A 20,243-nucleotide genomic window follows, 5' to 3' on the forward strand; every position below is an offset into this window, starting at 1 on the left:
TGGTGCTAAAGGCCAGTGTTAGTGAAAAGTGAGCAAAAAAGATGCATTAGACATTTTGATCACTGCTAATGATCCGGGAGGAACAGCCTCCCAGCTGCAGTCATACACACAATGTATTGAATTGCTTTGAGGACAGAACTTGTTTAGTTTATGAAAGGAATTATATCACATGTTGCTCGTGATAGGAGACGTGGTGGCTCAAAAGTTCCTGCCGGTCCTATGCACATAGGTAAATATTTTGTAAGCTTCTGTCAATATAAGTATGGAGCATGTGATTACACACACACAAAACACAGGCACGTGATTTATTTATCACAGTACCTCCATTTGTCAAATAATAATTAAAAGGCAATAACACAGCTTGTTTGTTATAAAGGGCTCCTGAAGATTTTCTCCTGCAGTAAACCAGTAAGAAAAGGGCAATTATTCTGAAGTATTACACTATTACACGTTTTGGGTTGTTAGCTTTGAAATGAACTCACTATCTGGAACTCTTTACAGCCAATCAAATGCTCCATTTCTTTGCACATTTCACAAGTTCAGCCCTTCCTTCCTAGTAAAATGTCTTTTCAGAGGCGTGATTGTCTTTGTTAAGGCAAGAATAAACAGATGACAACTGTAACACAGAGAAGACATGTCTGAAATGGCTATACAGAGCAAACCCGAATCCAAATTGCCTGACAGGAAGGTGCTCTCAGAAACATAAAGGAGGAAAGGTTTTTGTGCACTGTCAGGGACAAGTCCTGGAAAGCCATGGCAGAGAGAGGCTGTGTTTGTCCAAAACCATCTCAGCAAGTGACATTTGAGCTTCCACACCCAGACAGATGTGACCTGCATCCCCCCTGTGTGCCCATCCTGGGCAGGGGCTGCAGATGCAGGATGGAGCTGCAGCGCTGTTGCCAGCTCATGTATGGAGCTGTAGGAGGATGTTCAGAAGCAACTCTAATTAATGAGCATTAAAAAAGTGAAGGCGTGTTTCGGTATCCTTTCAACCTGGAGCTGATGCTGACTGGTGAGGAATAGGATTGCTGTGCTTGCAGTTCATTTGAAGAAGGCACCTTGAAACCAGTGCAGAAGATGCAAATGAAAGTGCAAGGAAGGAAAAGAAACCAGAAGGCCAAGAGACAGGCAAGTGAACAGAGCAGATGGATTTAGCAGACTCGGTATGCTTTTGTTGTCTGCATTATGTGTGGAAATCTATATTCTAACTGTCACTGCAGCAGAGCATATTGTAATGAAGCAGAACTGCTGAGGCGTCAGCATCACAGGTGCTGGCTTTTGAAGACAATCAAAACAGAAAGCAGAACTCTGAAAAAACTCACACCGAGGAGTGCAAAGAAAATGCTGGGCGATGTTTTGAAGTAAACACAGCTTCTCTGCTTATCACTGCTCTCTGGGTGCTGGAGGGCAAATAAACAGTGTGAATCTTGCTGAAGTGGGCTGAAAAGCAAAGGCTGGCAGCAGGCGGGTGCTGGGTGTGTGTGCCCCTAACCCAGGGCTGGGGGAAGGGTTCTCCACGTGTTTTGGGGAACTGCAGCCAGAGGATCCCTCCCCTGGGTGTTCTGGGAGGGTTTGGCCAACATGTGAGAAAGGGAGGGGAGAGTTTGAAAACAACCCAGCCAGCGTTAAGGGAGGAAGAGAGCTGGGAAGTGACCTGCTCGCCTCTCTCCCAGCAGTTTGCTCCAGGTGGGAGGGCAGGAAGGAATCCCAGCAGTTCCTGCGTGGCAAGGCACGGCGTGGCACAGCGAAGCTCCCAGTGCAGGTAACCTGGGCTGCATGCGGATACACTGCAGCTTGCATGGGAGCTGGGCACTGGTCAGGAGTTGGGTTTGGTTTTAGGTTTTTTTTTTCCTTTTTTCCTTTTTTTTTTTTTTTTTTTTTTTTTTTTTTTCTTTTTTTCTTTTTCCTTGAGTTTGAGCTGTAGATGGGAAGGGGGGAGTGAGATTCTGCCCTCTTGTTCTTATGGAGATTGAGTGCTGTTCATACGGCCAGGGAGGGAAGTGGGAAGGAGCAAGCTGCTCCCTACAGCCTGGAGATTAACGTGAGATGAACCATGTCTCTTTACCATGCAAGTTTTGAGGCAAAAAAGGCAAAATGATTATATATTTGAGTAGTCTGTTTGATACAACAGCAAGACACCAGTAATCTTGCATGCACATCAGTCCTTTTTCAGGTCTTAGTGTTTTAGAAATCAGAAGGTTTGTACTGTCAAATCCAGACAAGGTTTTCAGTGGTTGATAGTCAGGCTGCTAATAGAAACATGCAGCAGAAGAAAGGAAAAACATGCCATTTCCTTGTCTGGAGGTGTGCTGGTTGGTTCAGGAGCTTTCCTCTTCTTCTGATTGAATCAGACAGCTTTTGGGCCCTAAATTTCACCATAAAATCCTCCAGTAATTTTACAGAAGGCTTTAGAACAGGTAGTAGCAAAGGGGCAGGATGCACTGAGGTGTTATTTTGTGGCATCTTCTCTTGTGCAGGTTCCTGTTACTGTATCACCGCACCTTCAGTCATCTCTCCTGGCTGCAGAATCATTCAGCTCCTCTGCTGTCTTGCTGCGGGGAAGCTGAATTCCACAGTCTTTGTTAATGGATAGATTCTGTTTTCCGCATCTCAGTGATGACAATGTAGCGTCACATCCCAGGCAGCCAAGGTGCAAAGAGAAATTAGGAATTATTGTTTGATTGATGAGCGAAACAACATCCTTTGAGGCTGCCCCTTATATGAAGAAAGGCTTATGTGAGCACGCTAAGCTGTCCTGCCTGTAACATGGCTGGAACCCAGAGCTATCACAAACAAGAAAGATTTTCTTTCCATCGTGTCTGGTGGGGGGAAGTGTTTATCACTAAAAACACAGCAATCACGGCTCACAGTCCTTTAAGAGATCACTGTTGTTTTGGTTCTTAAACTTCCTTCTGATGATTCATGCCGAGCAGGGCCAATAAGTGAACTCAGAAGCTCTTACACAAGGGGAAGTTTGGCTGCGGTTCAGACCGATCTGGGGTAGAAATACATTGGAATAATATGTAAAAAAAACCCCAGAAACAACAAAAGTCAGGCTGTAACGTTGTAATTCCCTGGCTGGCAGCTGAGGAACCCTGCAGTGCTCAAGCACTGAGGCAGAACGGCTGCTCAGGGCACCAAACATTGCTGGGCTCTCAGCAGGAGCAAACTGTAAGGGAAGAACAACGGCTCACAGAGCTTTGAGGAGGGGCTGAGTGAAGGCAGAGCACTTGACAATAAAACAGGCTGTCACCTGTAATCAGGTGCCTGGCCTTAGGCGCTGCGTATAGAATAAACAGGGTTAGTGCACACTGATTTGAAGCAGAAAATCTGGGAGGCAGTGAATGGGTACACATGGGTTGGTTACGGACGCATGGGCTGGTTAGGGGCACATGGGCTGGTTATGGACACATGGGCTGGTTATGGACACATGGGTTGGTTAGGGGCACATGGGTTGGTTAGGGGCACATGGGTTGGTTAGGGGCACATGGGTTGGTTATGGACACATGGGTTGGTTATGGACACATGGGCTGGTTATCGACACATGGGTTGGTTATCAACGTGGAGGAACGTGTGTGAGCAGCTTTCCTCACAGACCCCACAAAAAGCCGCCTGCTTTGGGGCAGTCGTGGTGTGTTCACGAGCACCTGTGACACCCACACAGCTTAGGAGGGCCAGAGGGGTGCTGTGTGAAGCGAACAGGGCCCGACCCTTCCCTGTCCCCAGTTGGCAACGCAGAAACGCTGCACACCCCCATCCCCCTTCCCGCCGACACGGCCGCCATGTTTCCTTCCCCCCCGCCGTCCCTTTCCTTTCCCTCAGGCCGATGCCCCGCCCACCCTCCTCTCCCTCCGCCCTCCGATTGGCTGCTAAGGCGGGCGGGATTCAGCCAATCGTTGGCTCCGCTTTGCGCCGTGTCGCTGGGGGGAAGAAAACAAAAACAAGCAGAGACGCAGCGCGGGCTGGGGGCGGGGCCGGGCCGAGCCCAGTGCAATCGAACCGGCCGAGCTGCCGCTCGTAACGGTCCCACCTCGGCGGCAGGGGCTCGGCAGGCTGCCCGTAGGCTGCCTACAGGCTGCCCGTAGGGTATCTGCAGGGTACCCGGGGCCGAGCTGAGCCGCGGTGTGGAGCGGCTCCCCGGACCCATCGCTGAGGTAACCCCTGAGGGGGCGCTGCGCGTTGTGGTGGCGCTGGGCCTGAGGCGCGGGGCGGGCCCAGAGTGGTGCCAAAGGCGGCAGCGGGTGTGAGAGAGAGACGGGAGGGAGGTGCCGAGCGGCTCCGTGTGGTGTAATGCAGTGAGATAGAGCCGGGAGTGAGCCGAACCGTGATAAAATGGACGGGTTGGAATTAGAGCGGGGCTGGGAGGAGGCATCGCGTAGGGGGAGGTTCTTCACTAGGAGAGTGGTTAGGCCCTGGAACAGGCTGCACAGGGAGGTTGTGGATGCCCCGTCCTTGGAGGTGTTCAAGACCAGATTGAACAGGGCCTTGGGCAACCTGATCTAGTAAATGCGTATGTTTGGTGGCCCTGCCAGGCAGGGGGGTTGGAACTACATGATCCTTGAGGTCCCTTCCAACCCGGCTCATTCTGTGATCGTGGGGCTGAGCACGGCTCCCGGTCGGCATAGCAACGGGGATGGTGGAACTCGGTTATTCCACGTCCTAGTTACACACAAAGCGGGGTGCTGCGTCCCCGCAGCACGGCATATGGGGGCTGTGCTGGCTGTAAGGCTGCCAGATGTGGAGGATTTCAGTTAGGGCTCCATGAGGAAAAAGCGCCTCCGCCTCCTTGTTATTAATGGTGAATGCCTTCCTCTTGATTGTCGTTTAATGCAGGCTTTGTGTTTTGTCTGCTTTTTGCAAGAGGTGGACCAACAGATGGAACATTCCACTAGGAAGGACAAAGCTGTTCTTACAAGGTAATTTGCTCCGGTTAGACTGAAGTCTGCACGAGGAGGCCTGCAATCAGCAGTAACCGGCAAGGTTGGGAACTCCTGAATGATCAATTGAGGTAAGGCTGGAGCATATTTACTTAATAAAAGCTGTGGGCTGGGGAGGACTTCTTAGTCCATTAAGTTGTTGAGACAGATGTTGAGAAATAAGCAGATCGTGAAAGCTCAGTGCTGTGCCCTAAAACGGTTACTTTGTTTTCAACGGTCTGTGATGAATCATGGGCAGTTAATAGTTCTGTGGTAGGAAAGTGGGCACAAGAGGGAAAAACAAGGGAAGAAAAGCGGAAGGGAGGGATGTCGTATGGTGTCACAATCTGACAGCTCAACTGTGAGCAGTTTTCAGGGCAGGAAAAGGTGAGAAACTGAAAGAAGTGCCACTTCTTTCTGGTGAGATGGGCACATATGATGATATTTGCAGTGCTACAGGATGATTAGTGAAAACCTTGCTGCTAAAAAGGTGTGTGGGGAGTCATGAGGCTGCTCTGATTTAGTGTATGTAAAGGTGGTGGTGAGCTTGTTCATAGTTACCTGTGGTCATTTGGTAAAAGGCTGACAATAGCAGGACACGGGGAAATGGTTTTAAATTAAAAGAGGGAAGATTTAGGTTGGATGTTAGGGGGAAGTTCTTCACTAGTAGAGTGGTTCGGCCCTTGAACAGGCTGCCCAGGGAGGTTGTGGATGCCCCGTCCTTGGAGGTGTTCAAGACCAGGTTGGACGGGGCCCTGGGCAACCTGATGTAGTAAAGGTGTATGTTTGGTGGCCCTGCCAGGCAGGGGGTTGGAACTACAAGATCCTTGAGGTCCCTTCCAACCCAGGTCACACTGTGATTCTGTGTCATACTGTGAAATATAAAAGCTGTGTTCCCAAAGGGAGGAATTAAAAATGTCTTGTTTTCTAAAGGTTTGTCTGAACTCGATGAAGTGGGATCGTTTTATCGCTATAGTTCAACCTGCAGACTGTTTGTCTTATGGATGCAATTATAGCATTAATGTTGTGTGCTTATATAGATAACTGCTCTGCAGAAGTGAACAGTCTTGAGTTGATAGAGGTGAATTATCAACTTAAGAAAGTAACATATGGAGGGTTTTTATCCTGAACGTAATGGCTTTTATCCTGGTTCCACCTTTATAAGCAGCTGAACTGACAAGTGCTAAGACATCAAGGCTTAAATAGACGTGTTTAAAGGTGGTGCTTTCTCATGTTACATCCTTTACCTTCCCAGGAATTTTTCAGTGGATACTGGGAGTTAATTATAACTTTAAAAACTTTGGGGTGGGTGAAGCCTTTGTAGCTCTTTATTCCTTCAGGATTTAGTCTAGTGTTTTTCTTCACGCTGAGCTTCTCCATTTTTGTTTAGGCCTTGAAGGGAAAACGTTACAACTACATTTCATTGCCTGTTCTGTTCAGCAGCTATGGAGATAGAAAAGCAGCATGTTTACGTCAGCACAGTAGGTAAGTCATGCATTCAGTATTAGTTTTACCTACAATTGCTTATCTAACCTGAGCTGTTTTCTGTTGTAAATTGCATTTCATGTTAATATTTTAAATAATAATAATATACGTCTTCATCACATGTTTACAGAGTTGTTATTTCATCTGTGTATCACAGTATCCTGCTTGATTATATCCATAGTATAGTATAGGTTAAGATGGTGTGTGACACGGCTGAAGTTGCTTCATTCTTCCTATGAACTCCACTGTAGTAGGTTGCTTTTCAGCATTTTAGAATAACATTTGGGTAGTAGAGGAGACGCTATGAGATATTTAAACTGATCTGATTTGGTCAAATGGAACTTGTGTGGGTAGAGAAGTACTTGCTGAATGTTAAAATCATAGAATTACCCAGGTTGGAAAAGACCTTGAAGATCATCAAGTCCAACCGCAGCCTAACCAGTACCCCAACTCTAACAACCCTACACTAAATCATATCCCTGAGTACTTTCTGGTGCTTCTTGCTGCACAGCACCACAGGTTTTAACTGTCTGCTGGGCTTTCTAGCAGGTTAACAAGAACAATATGGATAACTTCTTAATACGTGGCAAGTAACGCCTTAAAGTGCACAGGACATGTTCTTGCTTGTATGTCTGTGCATAGGTGATATGATGCAAAAGTGAAAAGTTGAAAACATGCACATAGTTTTATGTATATATTTTATACACACACACACACATATATATATGTATATATGATTTCAAAATTAGTGTAACATTAATCCGTTTTCTCCAGATTAATAAGGTAACTAATAGTGGGGGGCAGTAGGTCACAGCACTGGGGAGAAAGAGGCTGCAGCTCCAAGTTGTAGATATTGAATAATAAATGTAATACAATGTGCAATTTTTAAGTCACGTAGGCTGTGAAGATTTTCATTTGGTCTCAAACCTGGAATGAGGATGGTGTGTGGAGACTGTGCTGCAGCCTTCCTTTTCTCCTTAGGAGTCAGAGCAAGGAGTGACTTGCATTGGTTAATTGGTGACCATTTCCTTTGAACACTGAGGGAGAATTCAGTGATCAGCGGAGCGTGCTGTCTAAACTGGAGAAATGAATGGGAGGCTGGGCTGGGTTTAGAGCTCTAGTTTGGTTATCTGAGATGGGCTGGTCATGAGCAAGGCTCTCTGGGGAATTAATGGAAGGAATCCTGTTCTCTTCAGCTTGGCTTTTTTGCCCTGTGCTGGCTTTATGCAAACCTTGCATTGTAGTATTAAAATATTAGACAAAAGGCTTGTTGTGGGAACATTTTTCTGTACAGGGTGAGTGGTTTTTCTCTTAGCTGGCTGCAAGCTTAAAGGGAATACTTTTGTAGGAATATTGAGTGGAAAGATGAGGCTTATACAGGAGTGAGTGCATTATTGCTCAGCCACGCATCCGTGTTCTCCAGTACCTAATGGTGGTTCTTTGATCATGAAGGAGGCAGTTGCGTCACGCTGCCATCATTTTGTAGTGTAGTATCCCCTTTGATATGGGTAAACACTTTGAGGATGGAAATGTTTTATTAGTGTACTTTGCTTTCAAAACCCATTTTCATAAAACAGTTTTGAAATGAAAAAATGCAATTCTGGAGCTATCGTCAAATGGTCATTTTTAATTAGAATGTATTGGAATGGTAAAGTAATATATTACAGCTACACTGAAATCGTAGTTTAAAATATTCTCCATATTCTGGGCTTATGGCTGTGAACCTTTCTGTGAAGCAGGTTTGGCACAGCTGGAAAAGCAACTCCTGTGTGCAACATCAGTGTGCATCCTTGAGTTGGGGCTGTGAGTTATATCTGTGAGTCTCCTATCACAGTAAAAGGAGGCTGCATAGCAGAGCTTAGGTTGTCGCCTTTGTGTGGGTCCTTAGCAGGACATGGGGAAATGGTTTTAAGTTAAAAGAGGGAAGATTTAGGTTGGATGTTAGGGGGAAGTTCTTCACTTGCAGAGTGGTTAGGCCCTGGAACAGGCTGCCCAGGGAGGTTGTGGATGCCCCGTCCTTGGAGGTGTTCAAGACCAGGTTGGACGGGGCCCTGGGCAACCTGATCTAGTAAAGGTGTATGTTTGGTGGCCCTGCCAGGCAGGGGGGTTGGAACTACATGATCCTTGAGGTCTCTTCCAACCCAGGTCATTCTGTGATTCTGTGTGTCTTCTAATTCGCAAGGACTCACAAGAGTGGAATGTAAAACAGGTCCTCAATTGCTTTTCTTTATTATTATTTTTCATCTTCATGAGTTGAGGAAGATGAAGAAATTACAAAGACTTTGGCACTTAAAACATTCTGCTGATCCACAGAGTTTGTGTGGGAAGATTCTTTGTGAAATAAGACCGCATATAAAATTTGGATCTGACTTCACAAAGGAGTGACATTATTGTGCTTCTCATTGTCCTGAAACATTTATGGGTGTTGTGAGGGAATTTTTCATTACACAGAGGGTGTTTTAATAGGAGGCAGAGCTACTTAGTTACCTGTTACCTATGGCTGCAGTGAGGAATAAACCGTGGTGACTTAGAAACAGGCTTGACTTAGCAGACAATAAGGAACAGTCCCTGGGGAAGTGAGATCATGTTGTTTCAGAATATGTTATTTATTCTGAGTCTTTGTTTTCAAACTCTCCAAGTTTTATATTAAACAGCTTTTTTTTTTTTTTCCTTGTTTTTTTTTTTTCTTTCTTAACTTCAAGAAGAGAAATTAAAGCAATCTCATACACGTGTTCTTGTGTGTCTAAGTCATTGATTTTCCAGATGGTGAGCTGTGCTTGAAATTCCTCGAATGAGAGGAACGTTGGTTGGTGATTTAGGAAGTTAATTAACAAGTCCCTTTGCTGACTATTCAGTGTCACTGAGTTGTTAGAAAATTCACTGCATTGACAGTTGTTTTCTTTCAAAACAAGAACTGAGTGGGTGGAGCGATAACCAGTCTCATGGATCTTATGCACTGTGGAATTCTGATAAATTGTTTAACAAGGGTGGAGTCTTCTGTGGTTTACCTGTTTATAAATGGTTTATTCGTTTGATTTCTAGCTACTAACATAAGCTCTGTTTAGATTGTGGGTAGTGTGTGCTAGGGGGATAAGGAACTCCTTATTACTGTGATGTGTAGACACATCTAAATAAAACATCACCATTTATCTGCTGGAAATAAGATATACAACTATATATACAACTATATAATGTTGTAATCCATTTTAAATGCAGCGTGTTGTGGTATTTCAACATAAAACAGTTCAAAACAATGACAGATTTTTCACTTTGTCTTTTTAAGAAGTCGAGAATCTGAGTGATGCTCTGTTTTCCGGTGATGAAGAAAATGGTGGGTCTGAGGAACGAAAGACTGAAATCAATGGCAATTGGATTCCTGCAACTTCAATTACTGAAGCCAAAATAAATGCTAAAGCAAAGAGGCGGTTGAGGAAGAACTCTTCTAGAGATTCTGGGAGAGGAGACTCTGTTAGTGAGAATGGAGAGACGCAGAAGGCTGGGCTGGTCGTACCAACAAGCCCAAAGGGGAAAGTCCTGGACAGGCGCTCCCGATCTGGGAAAGGAAGAGGTCTGCCAAAGAAAGGTTGGTGTAGTTTGGTGGTGAGAGCATTGTAATAAAGATTCTGTCCAGAATGTAATGGTGGTGTTTTTATTGAGAACTGTATTTGCAACCCACAGTGTTTGTACAGGCATTTGGTTCTTTGTTACGTAGTGACAATAGGAGCTAATAGGAATCTTACCAGGGGAAAATTGTGTGTATTGTTAAGTAACTTCAGACTTTTAAGTGTCTTTTATTAGTAAATTGAATACATGGGCCTGAACTGTTGTGGTCATGTGGTTCACAGAACTGTTACTAACATAAACCGAAGGCTTGACTATATTTAAAAGTGCAGTAACTGTATTAAAAAGTTCAGTAATTCTTGTGCACTTCTGTGCACGCCGCTTCTAATATCATAGTAGAAAGTGATGAAGAGACTAGCTGCTGAACGTGTCATACAGATTCTCTTGCCATTTTCTGCATATGTTGCTGGAGTCAGTGGCCACAGGCACAGCTGTGTGTGAATGAGTGTTGGGTTGACTTCAAGTCTTGTTTGTGAACTGTCTGTCCTTTCTTAGTTGCTCACTGTTCTCTATTTTGCCAGGTGGAGCAGGTGGTAAAGGAGTCTGGGGAACACCAGGTCAAGTGTATGATGTGGAAGAAGTAGATATTAAGGATCCTAATTATGATGATGACCAGGTAGGCCAACAGACTTCTTTGCTCAGTGCTTGTTTTGATTTTATATTAATTAAAATTACTGTGATGCTCATATTAATAAATGTTTCACCTCACAGGTTAAATGGGTGTTTGACCGGCTCTATTAAGTACTTGTTTTTTTTTGTTTAAGAATGGATTACTGTCTTAAAGATGACTGGTGTAGAAGTGCTGCAGTAGATAGCATTCATAGGTCTTACACCCAAGCCCTCCTTCTGTACTTGACTAGTGTCATGGTTTTGTATAGACTAGACACTAGACAGTGTGTTTTTCCCAGGCGTGTTCTTTCCTTGCTGGTTCTCATGGAGCTGAGTGTTGCAGTGCTGCTCTGAGTTGCAAGCAGGCACCATGTTAAAGTGCAGCACAGATTGCAGCTGGGAGTTTATCTGTTACCTTTTAAGGATTTCTCTCTTCTTTGTATCCCTAACACTGTGGATATAATATCATCTTGGTACAAACAGTTAAAGGTACCATGAAGCTGAGGACCTGGATTTTCTGTTTATTTACATGTATTTAGGATATGTTATGGAAGATTCTACCTTACAGCTATATTATCAACAACAACAAAAAGAAAGCAGCGTTTCCTAAATAAATTTGTCAGATTAAAACCCTGAGATTACAGACATGGATTACTGATGTCTCTGCAACAGATGCATTTGTGAGACCATAAATAAAGTTTGTGTAACAACAGCAGAGTGATGGTGGTGTCTTTTGAGCTGCAGCTTTTATTTGTAGCCATAGCTGCTGACATGATGCTCTGTGGGTATGTCAGAATCTTCTTTCAGAATCACTTCTTCCACCAGTTCATCACAGATTAGCAGAGGTAGCTATTGAAAATGAAGTTGGTGATTGCATAAAATAAGTTTGTATGAAAACTGAGAATTGCATTAAACTCCTGCCTGCTTAGCTTTTCTAAGATTGTAAATGAAGCGATATGATAGAAGAGTAGGCCTTTGAGCTTCTGCTGTAATTCTTGATCCTAGAATATTTCTTTTCTGTAAGTATTTGCTGGAAATTTCTTTGAGACTGCAGCAATCTCTAATATTACTCCAAACGTTCTGTAGTCTATGAGGAAATAAATCATAGTGGGGAGTCCTGGCCATGCTAGAACTCTTCAGGACCAGTTGTTGTGTAATGTTTTCCTGTTAGGGAATAATTTGGCTTAAGGGTGTTCTGGAAGTGCTTTGCTGTGTCTGGCAGATCTATGCATGCTGTCACTTGTCTGATCATGAAGGTCCTCCAGGGAAGAGGGAAAACAAGCAGGCGTGCTGGTAGGGACAGGAACATTGGTTGTAGGGAGGGTTGCTAAAAGTTATATCTTGTGGAACTGATGACTCTGCTGGGCTGGGATAGGAGTTTCTATCACCCTCCCTTGAGTACCAGGGTACTTGATTCTGTGTTCACATGGTGTCAGAAGAATGCTAGGAGTATTTACTGTCATTTAGCAGTAAGCTCAATTAACACTAAACTCAAAATACAAGAAGTATGACATATAGCTGGCCTTGTGCACACTTCAACCATAGAGACATAATCTGACATTTTCTGGTGGAATACTGACTATGAGGACTAAAGCATTAGAGATGTAGATTGTTTTGACTCTGTTTGCACTTGTTTACAAAAGTCTTTATGTTTTTGTTTCCTTTTGAAATAGGAGAATTGTGTCTATGAAACAGTAGTTTTACCTCTGGATGAAAGAGCATTTGAAAAAACTTTAACACCGATCATACAGGAATATTTTGAACATGGAGATACTAACGAGGTTTCGGTATGTCATGTGCCTTTACACTTAATTTAGGGGGCAAGCTTATAGTGTACAAGTGAGTCCCAGGTGCTTGTAAATGAGTGTGTGCCAGAAATGTGCATAGGAATACCAAAGCAGTTATATTCATTACATGGGTAGAAGCATGTATTGTGTAAATATTTGTTAATAACTTACATTTCTATAGTATTAAAATGGTGAGATCTTAATCTGTTTTGTTTTACAAATTTTATTTTAGGAGATGCTGAAAGATTTAAACCTCGGTGAAATGAAATACAGTGTGCCAGTGCTGGCTGTTTCCTTGGCGTTAGAGGGGAAGGCTAGTCACAGGGAGATGACATCTAAGCTTATCTCTGACCTTTGTGGGACAGTAGTAAGCAAAACTGATGTGGAAAAATCATTTGACAGACTGCTTAAAGATCTACCTGAATTGGTGTTGGATTCTCCCAGGGCACCACAGGTAGGTTGGCAGATTTTTATGTTGGTTGTCAAAAGTTTTTCCTTTTAAATTGTGCCTAAAATTAATCACGCAAAATGAAGTAAGACTGTATATGGAAAAACAGCTATGGAGAATCTTCCTGTTTGTAGTCCCTGTATCCAGTTTCCCAGGCTGTGCTTTTACTTTGAGATAAAAATATATAAAATCAGAAAACCAAGCATATTGTATTTGTCTGCTTAAAACTGTTTTCAGATTCAACTTCTACTTAAAAGTGCTTCTGTTTTGTTTTAGTTGGTGGGCCAGTTTATTGCTAGGGCTGTTGGAGATGGGATTTTGAGCAATACTTACATAGATGGCTACAAAGGCACTGTGGATTGCATCCAAGCTCGGTAAGTTTCTTGCTGTCCACAGCTATGGTTTTCTATTTCAAATGCCTAAGAAAATCAGGAATTTGGGACTTGGGGTACAAATCATTTGGTTCTCTGAGTTCAATTCTGAGTTAAGAGATCAGAAATGCACAGTCTGCAATAACAACAAAACCCAGATTTACTCAGGTCAGCTAAGAAACACTTGAAGCGCCTTAAAAACATATTGATACCTTTTAGGTCAGTTTGTTGGGTTTGTTGTCCCACTTAATTTTGAATGGGGAGCCTGAGCTGAAACAAGAAGTGCTTATAAAAGGTTTTGTCTTTAGAAAAGGCTTTAATGGGACTAATGAGTAACAGCGTCAGGGCAGCTGTTGTGAAATACACAAGGGATTAAGTGCTTAGCTTCATAAAGGTTTCAGGTTTGTGCAGTGTGTTATCCTAGACTGTGGCACTTTATTCATCAATACACGTTTTCAGTTTCGGGGTTAGATGTTTGAAGGAAGGTCTGAGAGAAGAGAAATTGTAATAACCAGTCAGGGGCTTTTATTGTTTGTTCTCCCATAAGTGTTTCAGACTTCAATAATGAGGTGCTGAACTCTTATTAAAAAAGCTCTGTTGTTACAATTAAAGCTGAATGCTTCTAGGAAGAAGGGCAGTGCTCAGCTGCCTCACTTGGGGGTTCACACTGAGAAAGCTGTTAGTCTGTTATTCCAGTTTCTCCTGTGGTATGGAGGATCTTAGCCTGCGTGTTGCACATCTGGGATGTTTTGCTGCCACTGCAGTTTCACTGCAAAACAAATGGCCAGTCTTTGCTGCTTGTTAAATCTCAGTGAATAGTTTTTTCACTAACATTAATATGAGGATTGGGAGATAACCGGTCCTTCTTGCTGGATAGTGCCTAACTGGATCTGACATTTCTTCTTTTTCTCACCTACTCTAGTTTTCTCATCTCTTTGCAGTTACGTATTTGCCTTCTGAAGTGCTGTTTTGCCTTGAACTCTAAAGGCTCACAGTTCTTTAGATAGCAAATTTATTTCAGTACAAAAGCCACTCTTGAGCATGGAAGCAACTCACACCTCTTGTTTTGAGATGTACCTCCAAGCTGAATTCTTGGAGCAGACTGGATGCAATTCATCTCTGGCAAAGAAACTGTTCTTTCCTTTGAATTGATGATTCCGACCTACTGCCATTGCAGGATCATTCCCTGTCCTTAGTGCAGTATAACCAAGAGCGTGAGGGTGGTGTGACCTCTTCCCAATCAGGATCACTTTGACTGAAGAAAAGTGATAGATATGGTGGGGTTGTTGTGGATGTTCCAGGTGTCTTCTAATGAAGTTTCCTAACTTCCTAAAACACTGTTTTTACTTTCTAGAGCTGCGCTGGACCGAGCTACCGTGTTGCTGAGCGTGACAAAGGGTGGGAAGCGCATAGACAATGTGTGGGGCTCGGGAGGTGGCCAGCAGTCTGTGAAACACCTTGTTAAAGAGGTAGCTGACTTCTACAAGTCTCTTCTCTGCAGAGTATGCTCCTCGTTTAAGCTTATCTTGGTTGGGACGGAGCAAAGAAACGCACATATCCACATATCCTGCAGCTAAATGATGTCTGGTGTTGCTTTTTTTTTTTTTAATATTCATATTTCAGTTTACTTTATACGAAGTAGGTTATGAAAATTGATGTGGATCATTTTGTGGATGGAGGTGGATATCCCTAGTGATCAGTGGAGGGAACATACTGGCTCATATGCTGCACTGCAAGTGTACACCTGTTCTTGCTTTAAGCTAAACTTCAAGCATTTAACTTGTAGAGAGTTTATAGTACAAAATGGTGAAGTAATATTAGAGATGAAATGAAATTAGTCTTAGTCACTGATGCCAGAAAATAAAGCACAGCAGTAACTTGAAAATAAAAGTCAGGAAGTTCTGAGAAAACTTAGGAGATCTGTGCTACGAAGTAGGCAGAAGGTTTAAAATAAATAGTCACATTATATTCTCTTGAGCTGTGAGTGTAGCAGATGATAAAGAGTTCAGGCAAGAAGATAAACTTGCAGTCATCACTTGAAGCAAAGTTTTAGTGGTAGCACATCTGTGTTACGTTACAGAAAGACGTATCTGGCTTACAGTATGTTTGAGGGTCCTGCCCATATCTCAATTTAATTCCATTTACTAGAACTCTAGCTGTAGGTTTGAGGAACTAGCTTGATACTAGATTGATCACCAATCAGCAGAACAGTTGGCAGCTTTTAAATCTTGTATCTAACTAGTGATGGGTTTTGTTTGTTTTAAAATGCAATAGATTGATATGCTGCTGAAAGAATATTTGCTTTCTGGAGACCTGCTGGAAGCTGAACGTTGCCTTCAGGATCTGGAAGTACCCCATTTTCACCATGAACTTGTATATGAAGTAAGGAGAAATGAGTCCCTTTAATGACTGCCGGGTGTTGTTTTGATGTGGGTATGCATTTAGCTGGAACTTGAAGCTCAGTTTCAAGTTTTGATGTTATTTAAGTAACTGAATTACTTCATGTAAAGTTAATGGTTTATGTGCTCACTGTGTGTATGTTGTGTAATAAATAAGCTGCTGGTCCTTCTGGGAAGATCCAGAATTTTATTTTGTTTGCTGGGTAATTAGCTGTGTTCAGACTATTACTGATACCTGAAAAATAAGAGCTTAGCTTATTTTCTGCTGAGGAATACCAGCAAAAGCCCTAGGTTGTATTGGAGTTTATTTCCTTTTAATTACGTGTTACAACAGTTTTCAGACATCTGGGCATTCTAATGGGTGTTGCCTGTTTTTGTTAAGATATAGTTTCCTTTGCAGGCTGGAATTGTTCCATGTAGTATCTCTGTAGAAGGCTGAGATAACTCAGAACCAGACTATACAAGAAAGATCTTTGCTGTATCTAGTAGGCAGTTTTGGTTTGCACTTGAAATGGTTGGATACAAAATTAATTGCCATCTGTGCTGCAGCAACCATGCAGATCCAGTTATGTATCCCTCCAACAAGGCAGTGTTCTTTACTCTGCCCAGTCCTTCCTCTTTTCTCATACCTTTCAGCTTTATGCCAATAACTTTTTATCAGGCTTTGCTTTCCTTTCAAATAACAATATTCTGGAATTGGAACTGCTTGTAGCAAATGGACTTGTCTCCCCAGAAATACATTCACTCTTTTTTTGCACTTTGATACACAACCTGCACTCAAACCACTGTTTTCCTTTAATTAAAAGCCTTGCATGGTTTGTTTTAGGCAATCGTGATGGTTTTGGAGTCTACTGGAGAAAAGACCTTTAAAATGATGCTGGATTTGCTGAAATCTCTCTCGAGGTCTTCTGTCATTACTATGGACCAAATGAAAAGAGTAAGTATGGCATTGAAAGAATGCTGGGTAAGATTTTCAAGTAGCTTCTATCTTCTTTTAAGTACTGGTTGTAATTTATTGCATCTCTCCTTGAGATCTGTGGCCTGCCCTCTATCTACAGGGCAGAGCAATTAATCCTTCTTCCTTGTGTTACTGGCAGCTGGGCTGTCGTATACATTCTGTACTGCCTGGATTTCTGACTTTAAGAAGCTAAAATGCTCAGCCAGTGTGTTCATATAGATGTGTTGTTGTGCAACACCAGCTCTTGGAACTGGCTGGTATTAGTGGCAAAGCAAGGTATAATTTGCAGGTGTTTTGCTTTCAGTTGATTGAAACAGCTTAAAGAATACATGAAACTGCATTCAAAAAGCCATCATCTGAGTGCAAAAAGATGGTTAAAAAATTGTAATTTTAGAACAACCAAATAATTATTTGCTTTCTTAAACTACAGGGCTACGAACGAGTTTACTGTGAAATACCAGATATTAACCTGGATGTGCCACACTCCTATTCTGTGCTCGAGCGGTTTGTGGAGGAATGTTTTCAGGCTGGAATCATCTCCAAACCACTGAGAGACCTTTGTCCTTCCAGGTACTTGTTTTATTACAGAGAGGTGCTGGAGCTCAGTTTGGAAGCAGGATCTTATAACCTGGGTGTGACGGGTTGGTACAGAGACCAGGGGAGATGGAGGAACAAAGAGAACAGGGTTGATACATATGTGAGGGAAGGAAGCTGCTGTTGGAATCCCTGGCAGCGTGTCTGACTGCTGCAGCACATGAAGGCCTGCATCTCCTCTCAGTTTTGCTCACTTGGCAGAGATCAGCGCAGTGCTGAGATGGAAGATCCAGGAGTTTTAATGATGCAGACAAACCTGGAGGGGAAAAAAGAACATGTTTTAAAGCAGTTTAAACATTGTAAACTGAATTAATAAGAGTTCTGGGATTAGACACCAATTCTCATGGTTTTTGTCAGAAAGCAACCAGGCATTTCTGTGGCAAAAGCTCTACATACACTAAAAAAGGCAACTGTGAGATACATCCAATATTGTAGAGTTTTCTGCTTTATTATTGCTTAACTGTAGCTTCTCGGTATTCTGTATTATTGGTCAGAATACAACCTTTAAGTTTGATGTGTAAATGTCGATGTTAAAACTATCCATGATATTCTGCACCAGAAATGCTGTCTGTTCAATATCTTCCAGTTTGAATCTCGACATCAGCTTGCACTGAGGGTTCGGTAGGGCCGAAAGTCATTGCTGCAACAAAAGCTTCATGATGCTTCAGCTCTCAGGAATATACAGACAGGAGTTTTGAGCTTGTGTTTCAGTCTGGGGTAGAAAAATGTCATTTGTAGGGTTTCAAGCGAGCAGCTTTTGGAAGCACAGATGGTAATGTTCAGTGTTAAAGGGACAGGAGAAATCTGAAGAGCTTCTTGAGAATAACATAGTGTAGGATTCTTTATCTGATTCATCATTTTGCTCAGTCTCACACACCTCACATTTAACTCGAGACCAAGAGAAGATTCTTCCCACTGACAGAAGTGATGCTACCACAGACTTGCTGATAATAGACTTTGTGTTGTTTTCCAGGGGCAGGAAGCGCTTTGTGAGTGAAGGAGATGGAGGCCGGCTGAAACTAGAAAGCTACTGAATGTCGGAACCAACTGCTGAAGCCTTAGAAGTTGAAAGGGAAAGAGACAAAAGAGAGGCATCTATATAGATATATACAGACACACAGGCCTTTTTTGGTCCGTGTGCCTGTATATACGTATATGCATGTATTGTATACCAAATTTCTACGAGTTGCTTAGCACAGTTGCTATATTTTTAAGAGCACGTGTTTTGGGTACAGATCAGTTGGTTTTTTTTTTTTTTGTTTTTGTTTTTTTTTTAAGAGTTTTATAGATTTCAGAAAGAAAAGTTCTTTCTTTGGGCATCCAAACAGACCAACTGGCCGCTCCGTTGTGGCGGTGCCTTCAGATAAGCTACCTTTTATAAGTGCCATAAGTGATCATTCCATGTTTGCATCCACGTCTGACTGCCGCTGTTTCTTTCAAGGACAGTGTTTTCAATGGGAAATAAATCCCTGATCTGTACAGAGCTTTCTAGCAGGGGCTCAGGTTGAGCTGCTCTCATCCCCTCAGTTGCTGCTGATGAAATACTGTGCGTTGGGAGGGAAAATAGCTGTTTCTTTGTCTTAAAGAGCCCAAGAAGAGCGCGCTGGCTCATTGGCCAAATTCACCTGTTCCACTGGTCAGTTTGAGATGTTCCAGCCAGCACGTACCAAACCGCTCCTTTTTTTCTATGTAACTGGAAAAGTGAAAAATTCTGGTAAAAAAAAAAAAAAAAGCATATTAAAAATATTTTTTTGTGAAGCTGTCCTGCCTGTCTTTTGCCTTCTACGCTCTTCCAGTGTCTGAAGCACGAGCACTGTGCAGCACTTGGTACCAACACAGAATCACAGAGTGACCCGGGTTGGAAGGGACCTCAAGGATCATGTAGTTCCAACCCCCTGCCTGGCAGGGCCACCAAACATACACCTTTATAGATCAGGTTGCCCTTCGGTGTTACAAGAGCAGTAATAGATGACAGACAAGGTGTGACCCACACGGTGTGAGTGCAGCTGCCGGCTCCACACTCGCTCACCCAACGTTCATGCCGTTCCTAATAGCACACAGGGCCGTGCCCGCTGCTCGCCTCTCCCTGCCGTCCCCCCGCTCCCTGCCGTACCTGTTACTCCGCTTATGGCCGCGGTTGGGAGCCCGCAGAGCCCTCGGGCGGCCGCGACGCTTCCATCGCCTCCATCGCTGCGCGCTGCAGCTGCTCCAGCTTCTCCAGCGACACCGACTTGAGGGGCAGCACTTTGGGCTTGCACAGCACCATGCCGGCCGTGTCCTCCGCCGCCAGCTGCCCTGCGGAGCACACACACACCGCACACATCAGCCGGCTGCAGGCATTGCCCGTGTCCCCGTCCCACCCCCGGCCGGACCTTGTTTGGGCAGCACCTCCCGGATCGTTCCCTTCCCCTCCGGCATGATGGCGCCGTCTGACCGCACACGCATGCGCGGGTCTAACCGGATACACAGCAATAAAGCTCTTAACAGCTTCTCATCATCGCCCTGTGCTGGCTGTGTGCTTCCCTCTGCTGTCTGCTATGGAATCTTAAAGCATTCTATGTTAAGACCTGGGATAAACCTTCAACTTCCAGTAAGCAGCATCTCCCTGACAGTTATTTAAAGCCTGTCTGCATTGTTCCAGAGTTATTTCCTTTTTCCTCTGAGGCAACCTACAGTAGGAAGCTGTCGGTCCCTCAGGTAGCCCGCTTCCACTTCACTTGAAGTCCTGCCTGCTCGGTGCGTTGGGGGCCAGCAGAACAACCTGCACAGGCTGAAAATGGGTCCCTGACTTCCTGCCTTTTGTGCAGTGGGCCAAAGATAACACTGTGGGTTTGGTTTCTGACAGCCCAGGAGTGGGGCTGTTTCTGCTGTGATTCATGTGTTCCACTTGCGGGTCAAAAGATTGGCATTAGTGAGCCTATAAAATGAACACGCTTGCTTTGGACATCCTTCGGTACCCTTTGAAGTGCACAGAAGTGTTCTCGCTGATTTCAGTGGGAAAAGCAGACTCTTTGGTGCCAATTAGTTTTTCCTCCTGATTGGAAAGGAAAGGACA

The 20,243-nt window shown here is 43.7% G+C and overlaps 2 protein-coding genes across 6 annotated transcripts; one reads left to right on the top strand and one right to left on the bottom strand.

The window, feature by feature from the left end:
• The first annotated feature begins 1,621 nt into the window (after positions 1 to 1,621).
• On the top strand, positions 1,622 to 18,920 carry PDCD4 (programmed cell death 4). Of its 4 annotated transcripts, none has more exons than XM_015867377.2 (13): positions 1,622 to 1,762; positions 4,834 to 5,008; positions 6,307 to 6,401; positions 9,685 to 9,984; positions 10,544 to 10,638; positions 12,305 to 12,418; positions 12,651 to 12,872; positions 13,143 to 13,240; positions 14,592 to 14,706; positions 15,512 to 15,619; positions 16,463 to 16,573; positions 17,025 to 17,164; positions 18,162 to 18,336. In XM_015867377.2, the coding sequence occupies exons 3-13, from the start codon at positions 6,362 to 6,364 to the stop codon at positions 18,220 to 18,222; spliced, it is 1,404 nt and encodes a 467-aa protein (XP_015722863.1). In that variant the 5' UTR covers positions 1,622 to 1,762; positions 4,834 to 5,008; positions 6,307 to 6,361; the 3' UTR covers positions 18,223 to 18,336. The 4 variants fall into 4 exon arrangements, with proteins under 4 accessions (XP_015722863.1, XP_015722864.1, XP_015722862.1 ...); XM_015867378.2 differs by having other exon boundaries at positions 4,862 to 5,008; XM_015867376.2 differs by lacking the exon at positions 1,622 to 1,762 and adding an exon at positions 3,940 to 4,154 and having other exon boundaries at positions 4,862 to 5,008; positions 18,162 to 18,920.
• BBIP1 (BBSome interacting protein 1) lies at positions 16,964 to 19,660 on the bottom strand. 2 transcript variants are annotated; one of them, XR_001556184.2, is made up of 5 exons: positions 19,561 to 19,660; positions 19,302 to 19,483; positions 18,066 to 18,899; positions 17,691 to 17,900; positions 16,966 to 17,444 (listed from the first exon to the last, which is right to left on the bottom strand). XR_001556184.2 is itself a non-coding variant. In XM_015867379.2 (3 exons), exons 1-2 carry the CDS (start codon positions 19,631 to 19,633, stop codon positions 19,314 to 19,316), a joined length of 243 nt encoding a protein of 80 aa, XP_015722865.1. In that variant the 5' UTR covers positions 19,634 to 19,660; the 3' UTR covers positions 16,964 to 17,444; positions 19,302 to 19,313. The 2 variants fall into 2 exon arrangements, 1 of the variants encoding a protein (XP_015722865.1); XM_015867379.2 differs by lacking the exons at positions 17,691 to 17,900; positions 18,066 to 18,899 and having other exon boundaries at positions 16,964 to 17,444.
• Between the last annotated feature and the right edge of the window lie 583 nt (positions 19,661 to 20,243).

This window comes from Coturnix japonica, chromosome 6 (genome assembly GCF_001577835.2).
Source record: "Coturnix japonica isolate 7356 chromosome 6, Coturnix japonica 2.1, whole genome shotgun sequence".
Taxonomy (NCBI): Eukaryota; Metazoa; Chordata; class Aves; order Galliformes; family Phasianidae; genus Coturnix; species Coturnix japonica.

Coding starts and splice junctions, on each gene's coding strand:
- PDCD4 (XM_015867377.2), top strand. CDS start 6,362: ATGGAGATAGAAAAGCAGCATGTTTACGTCAGCACAGTAG. Junction 6,402..9,684: donor TGTTTACGTCAGCACAGTAG/GTAAGTCATGCA, acceptor TGTCTTTTTAAG/AAGTCGAGAATCTGAGTGAT. Junction 12,419..12,650: donor GAGATACTAACGAGGTTTCG/GTATGTCATGTG, acceptor ATTTTATTTTAG/GAGATGCTGAAAGATTTAAA.
- BBIP1 (XM_015867379.2), bottom strand. CDS start 19,633: ATGCGTGTGCGGTCAGACGGCGCCATCATGCCGGAGGGGAAGGGAACG. Junction 19,484..19,560: donor GGAGGTGCTGCCCAAACAAG/GTCCGGCCGGGG, acceptor TGTGCTCCGCAG/GGCAGCTGGCGGCGGAGGAC.